The 6,909-nt window shown below is 32.5% G+C and overlaps 2 protein-coding genes across 2 annotated transcripts; one reads left to right on the forward strand and one right to left on the reverse strand.

The window, feature by feature from the left end:
• Window positions 1-552: 552 nt before the first annotated feature.
• On the reverse strand, window positions 553-1,279 carry LOC127739603 (uncharacterized). The gene is made up of 2 exons (XM_016105152.3): window positions 1,180-1,279; window positions 553-871 (listed from the first exon to the last, which is right to left on the reverse strand). The coding sequence occupies exons 1-2, from the start codon at window positions 1,238-1,240 to the stop codon at window positions 561-563; spliced, it is 372 nt and encodes a 123-aa protein (XP_015960638.1). The 5' UTR covers window positions 1,241-1,279; the 3' UTR covers window positions 553-560.
• A 3,814-nt stretch (window positions 1,280-5,093) lies between these two features.
• On the forward strand, window positions 5,094-6,272 carry LOC127746654 (uncharacterized). Its single transcript, XM_052260571.1, has 2 exons — window positions 5,094-5,592; window positions 5,692-6,272. The coding sequence occupies exons 1-2, from the start codon at window positions 5,094-5,096 to the stop codon at window positions 6,270-6,272; spliced, it is 1,080 nt and encodes a 359-aa protein (XP_052116531.1).
• The last annotated feature ends 637 nt before the right edge of the window (window positions 6,273-6,909 follow it).

Below are 6,909 nucleotides of genomic sequence, written 5' to 3' on the forward strand. Positions count from 1 at the left end.
AGTTATTATAAAATTATATAATTATTTTAACAATAATTAATTAATATTAAATAAAATAATTTTAAACTGTTTAGAGTAATTTTTTATTGTTTTCTAAATATTGTTGTATACAATATTCATCATATTTAGTTTTGTATAACCAACTTTTTTGACTCTAGTATAGAGAGATTTTATAAGTATATACAAATACAAAATATTTTTCACTCTTTTTTTTATTTTATTTCTATTTCTTAAAGATATTTCTTTTTTTTTCAAGGCAATAGATGCATTTCATTTAAATAAAAGAAAAGAAATATAAATGTTCAAAATTGGACAGTCAAAAACAAAAGAGGAATGGCATTTCTAAATTACAATTAAAGATATATATATATTTTTTAAGGCAATAGATGCATTTTATTTAAATAAAAGAAAAGAATTACAAATATCTAAAATTGGACAGTCAAAAATAAAAGAGAAATGGGATTCCTAAATTACAATTAAAGATATTTCTTTCAATTGAATAAAATCTTTATTCCTTAATTATATAATATAAGAATACAAGATTTTTGGGCATTGAGAAATTAAGAGCAAGTAATTTGTGCATTAACAAGTTTAAAGGAAAAAGAAGTGTCCCGTGCATATCTGAAGGTAACAGGGTTAGATCTGGAGACAGCGTTACCATTGGCAAGAAGACCGTTTTGTCCCTGAACTCTCAAAATTGAAGGGTCAACAGGCTCCACGGTTTGAAATCCTGAACAATTTAGAATCACATTGGAAAAAGTACATGGACAATTGGCCGTTATAGAAACTTGCCACTCTTGTTTTCCCTGCACTTTCACCCCTGTTGGTTTCTGCTCAATCCTAAGATCACTCAATTGGCACTGACTGTAGCCTGAAATATACACATATTTTCACCAAATAACAAACAAACTTAAATCATTAGTCGAAACAAAAAATATCATATACACATATCTTTTTAAATCACTTGTGATTACTATTTATATTATTTTATATTTTATATTTATTTTATAATCTAACATATATTTTATATAATGACTAATTTTTTATATACATATAATATAGTTGTTGTAAGTATATAAATTTGGAACTTTCAAGTTTGTAATAAAATGAAAAAAAAAACAAAAGAGATATCAAGAGAGAGTAGAAATTCAAGCATTTGAAAAGTAAAAAGGTAATTACAATGAGAAACCAGAGCAAGGAAGAGGAGTATGATGATAGTTTTGTTGTTCATAGCAGCCATTTCTTTTTCTGGAAAATCGAATGCTACCTTGATGATCAATTCTTGAATTTACCTATGGTATTTTAACACAGTTTTGGTTGTCTTTTATAGTTTCACAATTTCATCTCAATTAATTATTATTACCTTTTTTGAATGAAAAATCATTGATTGTTTGATTTGCAAATTAAATATATGGGTTTGAAATGGAAAAAAAAAAGGGAACGATTTGATTTTCCAAATATTATGGAATCTCGTGTTTTAGCATTGGTTTAATAAAATTTAAAAGAATTATATTAAGTGTACATTAAAATTAATCCTTAAAGTCAGTCACCATTATAAAATATATGTTGAAATATAAATACATTGATGATTGATTTTAGTGACTAATTTTAATATACAAATAATATTTGTAATTTAAAAGTAATAAAATATAAATAATTGATTGTTTGATTTGCAAATTAAATACATGGGTCTGAAATGAGGGGAAAATGGACTAATTTGATTTTCCCCAAATCTTTTCGAATCTTGTGTTGTAGCCTTCCTTATTAGTTATTACTTATTATTAGAACTCATTTTTAAAAGATAATTTTATAAAAATGGTAACATTTATATTTAGTAAATTAAATAAAAATAAATTTTAAAAAATATATGTATCAATACTTGTGTTTGTCAAAATAATTTTTAAAATTTAAATATTTATTAATATATGATTTTATACTTAAAAGTTTTTAAATTTAATAAGCACAAACTAATTTTTTAAAATTTTTTGATGCTTTTAAAAAAAATTAATTTTAAAATTACTGGTACAATCAAATACATAATATTTTTTAAAGAAAAAGATAAATAGGTTTTTAATCTTTTGTACTACATACATTTTTATTTTTGACCATTTGAAAATACTTTTAAGTCTCTCACCTTTTTAAAAGTTGAACAGATTAGTCCTTCCTTAAAAGTTGGGTCTGACGAAAGCATTTGTACGAAGGGACTAATCTGTCTAATTTTTAAAGAAGTGAAGAATTTAAAAGTATTTTTAAATGGCCAAAGACAAAAATATCAACAGAATAAAATGTTAGAGACCTATTTGTCATTTTCAACAAAATTTTACTAAATTAAAGCATTAATATTGTTTTTTAAAAAAATAATGTTTAGTTTTTTTGTTTTATTTTTAAGTTAAGTATATCATAATTTTGTAGATGGCTAATGAAGAAATTTCATTTTCTTTCCTTTTTAAGTACACATTTATGCCATTTGTTATACTGAATTATATATTTAATATTATTACTAATATAAACGAGTTTCAAATTGAATTTTAAATTAACTCTTAATCTACAGTAATTTACGTTCTTCTCTAATATCACATTATTCCTTTTTAAGTACACATTTATGTCATTTGCTATACTTACAGTGATTTACGTTCTCTCCTAATTTGCTACTATTAATAACAGTTTCTATAGAATTATAAAAAAATACATTTACGTCTTAGTATTTAAAAATGTATAATTGGATAAAATCTTCCTCCATTTTATTTATTTAAGAAAATTGTCCTTTATTTTATGCGTAGAATTATTTATTTATTTTATTATTTTAAAATACATAGCATTTTGGCGTAAATATACCAACACAGGCGATTCTGCATTTTGACATCAGTTTTTTTGTGTTACTCTTAACAATGTAATTTATGGAAAGTATTATATTTAATGATGATATATGTTAACAATTAATAATTAATTATCGTGAAATTTGTTAATAAACTCATTCAAGAAAAAAATTAGGGATCATCACCCCTCCCTCTCTTAACTCCCCTACATCTAGTCCTAATTAAATTGACAAGAGCTCTTCAACAAATTCAGGCGCATACAAATTCGGTTGTGCAGCACTGGAGAGACAATGACAAACATGCACCCATTGATGGAGACAGTGGATCTAGACCGACAAATTTTAGAATTAGACGAAAAATATTGTTTTGAATCCTCAAAAAACAAAAGGGCATAGATAAGAAATCATAAACACGGATAAGAAAAAGTGAAAAAGATAGAAAAATGGAGCAGTGTGCGGCTCAATTTTATCGTTATGGAGGGTATGTGTGTGCTATGCTTGGATATGGAGTTAGGGGGGAATACACATATATGTGGGACAGATTTTTGTCAGTTTGAGATGAAGGAACTCGGACCGTGCGAGTTCTTAGGATTTGAAAATTTTATAAACAAATCGCACGGTCCGATTTGTTAAGCAACCATATAGAACTTCAAGTATAAGGAATCGGACCCAACGAGTTGACATCTTAGGAATGGGTATGAAAGTCGCAGGGTCCGAGTTCTTAGCTGAGAGAATGAAATGGTGATCAATGAACTCGGACCCTCCGTTTTGTGGCAAGGAGACAAAGAAATCGGATGGTCCGAGTTCTGTCTTAGGAATGAATTTTTTTGGTTCAAGTTAACCTAGTCGTAGGGTTCGAGTTCCTCAAAGGTTGTGATATAAAAGGGTGAAGTGAACTGGTAGGTGGGACAGTAGCTGGGTATTCCTTCTTCTTCGACAGCTGCATCTTTCTTCTTCTTCAAAACTCTCTCTTTTTTTCAGTTTTGATTTTGATAATGTAGTATCTAAGATTATGTTTCTATTATAGTGAGTGAAAAAAATGAGTGACAGAGTATTGCTAAAATTATTTTATTTTGGTCAAATTTTGTTAGAAACGGTTGAAGGAGTAAAATTTATTTGTGAATGCCCAGTAGATATTGTTATTCCTTTTATTATTTCATTTGAGGAGCTAAAAGGAGTAATCTGTGAAAAAAATGGTTCTGAGAGGGCAAGAAATATATCATGTATTCTATACAGATATCCCATACAGGTGTTTGGTGGATTCGTACAATATCAATCCAAATATGTGACGGACGATGCAAGCATGCAGGAGATGTTTTCAATGTATATTGAAAATCGGTCTCAGATCTCGTTCATCGAGTTGTATGTTGAGTTCGAACAATCTGAGGCTGACCGGAATATTCTACAGGAAGATTATAATAGTGACAGTGAAGAAGAGTTCGAAAGCAACTATGAATTTGCTGTTCCAGATGGTGATGAAGATCAAGGTGAGAGAACCATGTGCCCAGATGTGACAGAAGTGGCAAATGCACTTGCAAATGAAGTGCCGTTTGAGGAGCCATCATTCATGCGAGTTTTAGACTTGGAAGCCATGCATGTTCCTGAATTTCCGGAATATATGACTGCAGGTACGTAATCGTGGTATAAGAAGTTTTTGTAGTTAGACATTGATTGAGTTATGAAGATTTGACCCTTTTTTTAGCATTATTTAATCATGCGTTCTGTGTCGTAGTTGTCAGGATCTAACCGGTCCTCGACCCGTTAAGGAATTTATTTTTTTCTTTTATATGCTTCATGTGTTTATTAGGAAATAATATTTATGTTGTATAAGATATGGTTGTAGCAAATTGCATGAGTTTGTAACAATTATCGGCACAGCTTCGATCTATTGTACGGTTAAAATGGCATGAACCGGAGTGGACCGGCACGGTTCGTTTGGTTTTTCGGTCGAACCGGCCAGTCCGGTCCATTTTTTACATTTGCTGCTGATGTGCTTATGTTGTTTAGTGTGATATCATAAAATGTTGATAATTTTTTATTTAAAGCATACTGGTTTATTACATTTGCTGCGTATTAATGAAATTTATCTTATGGCATTTGTCCCAGCAGAAATTCCTATGGTCGCAGATGGTGAATTCGTCTTATAGTAGAGGTACAATCGAAGTTCAACTACACCGTTAGTTATTGGAAAGTATGGTTGGCAAAGCAAAAGGCAGTAGAAAAAATATTTGGAGGCTGAAAAGCATCGTACGAAGCCTTGCCTATATAGTTTGAGGCTATGTGTCATAAGGAGCCATCAGCTGTTGTTCATTTTGAGACTATGCCTGCATATCAAGGCGATGACTTGGTGGGTGATATTCGGGTACTGCATCGTGTATTCTGGAGTTATTACCCTTGCATTAGGGCATTCAGACATTGTAAACCAATTGTCCAGGTGGATGGTACTCACTTGTACGGAAAGTATAAGGGTTGTCTGCTTGTGGTAGTTTCCCAGGATGGAAACAACAATATCGTTCCGATTGCATTTGCTATTGTTGAGGGAGAGACTTCTGATGCATGGCATTTTTTCCTAAGTAACCTCCGTCAACATGTTGTTACTCGGGATGGAGTGGGTCTAATATCTGACAGGCACGAGTCCATCAATGCAGCTGTCGAACGAAGTAACGGAGCTTGGTCACCTCCTAGAGCTTTTCATATGTTTTGCATCAGGCATATAGAGTCGAATTTTCTGAGAAAATTCAAGGCACCTTACCTACAAAAATTGGTCGTTAACATCGGTAAACATTTACTAAATTTAAGCAAATTATTAATAGATGTGCCTTAAATAAATCTATTGATTTTAATTACTTTGCTTTCTACATGCTTTGATCTGCTAGGATATTCGAGGACGGTGCGGGAGTACGAAGTGCGTTACCAGCGTTTAAGGGACCGCGGCGAGGCATACACAAACTGGTTAGACCAAATTTCTCGCGAACAATACGCACTGGCCTTTGATGGCGGGTACCGATGGGGTCACATGACGACGAATCTAGTGGAGTGCATCAACTCAGTATTGAAGGGTGCCCGCAATCTTCCCATTACTGCTCTTGTGAAGGCAACATTCTACAGACTAAATGAGTTGTTCACCCGTAAAAGAGCGGATGCGGAAGCCCGGATCAATGCTGGCCATGTGTTTTCTGAGATAGTGTCATCGAAGTTGCATGCAAACCAACTTGCATCAGGAAACATCCAGGTTAGTTGCTTTGACCGCCAGAATGAGGTCTTTGAGGTTCGTGAGATGCCAAGTGGGCTAGAGTTTGCAGTTGATCTACGTAGCCTTCGATGTGACTGTGGTGAGTTCCAAGTGGACCGGATCCCCTGTCGACATGTATTTGCATGTTGTGCCAACCAGCGACTTGATTGGCGACTTTATGTTCATGATGTGTATAAGATGGATCAAGTGCGGCGGGTGTACTGAGCACGATTTAGGCCACTAGGTAATCCCACTACATGGCCTGCTTACAACGAACCTCGGTTCATACCGAATCCGTACATGCGACGGGTGTCAAAAGGTCGGCCCAGGATGACGCGTTTTCTGAATGAGATGGACACGAGGATGTTACGTCGTCCTAGGCGATGTACTCTATGTGGTGCTGAGGGACATAGTCGAAGCAGATGCCGTCGGTCTGTTGGTTCAAATACCAATAGAGAAGCCCCCTAGGTTCACAATTTTAATATGATATTGTATAATAAAACCTGACTGAGCAAATTGAGGTAACATGACCTGCTATATGTAACCTTATCATTAATGACACTATAGTATTATGACATATCTGTAGCATTATATAATATGATGGTTAAGGTTTTAAGAGACATTATTACATGCTCCAGATGGCGAATACATCAATAATGTCCAACACATATAAGTACTCTATACAAGGTCCAACACATACAAATAAGTATAAACGATAAAATATTTTCATCGTTACATAATGTCTAACCAATACAAATAACTATAAACACTACATAAAGTCATCAGTACATAATGTCTAACAAATACATATAACTACATAATGTCTAACAAATACATATAACCCATAAAATTACATAAAGTC

This window comes from Arachis duranensis, chromosome 4 (assembly GCF_000817695.3).
Source record: "Arachis duranensis cultivar V14167 chromosome 4, aradu.V14167.gnm2.J7QH, whole genome shotgun sequence".
NCBI classification, from domain to species: Eukaryota; Viridiplantae; Streptophyta; class Magnoliopsida; order Fabales; family Fabaceae; genus Arachis; species Arachis duranensis.

Coding starts and splice junctions, on each gene's coding strand:
- LOC127739603 (XM_016105152.3), bottom strand. CDS start 1,240: ATGGCTGCTATGAACAACAAAACTATCATCATACTCCTCTTCCTTGCT. Junction 872..1,179: donor CCTTGCTCTGGTTTCTCATT/GTAATTACCTTT, acceptor TGTATATTTCAG/GCTACAGTCAGTGCCAATTG.
- LOC127746654 (XM_052260571.1), top strand. CDS start 5,094: ATGTGTCATAAGGAGCCATCAGCTGTTGTTCATTTTGAGACTATGCCT. Junction 5,593..5,691: donor AAAATTGGTCGTTAACATCG/GTAAACATTTAC, acceptor TTGATCTGCTAG/GATATTCGAGGACGGTGCGG.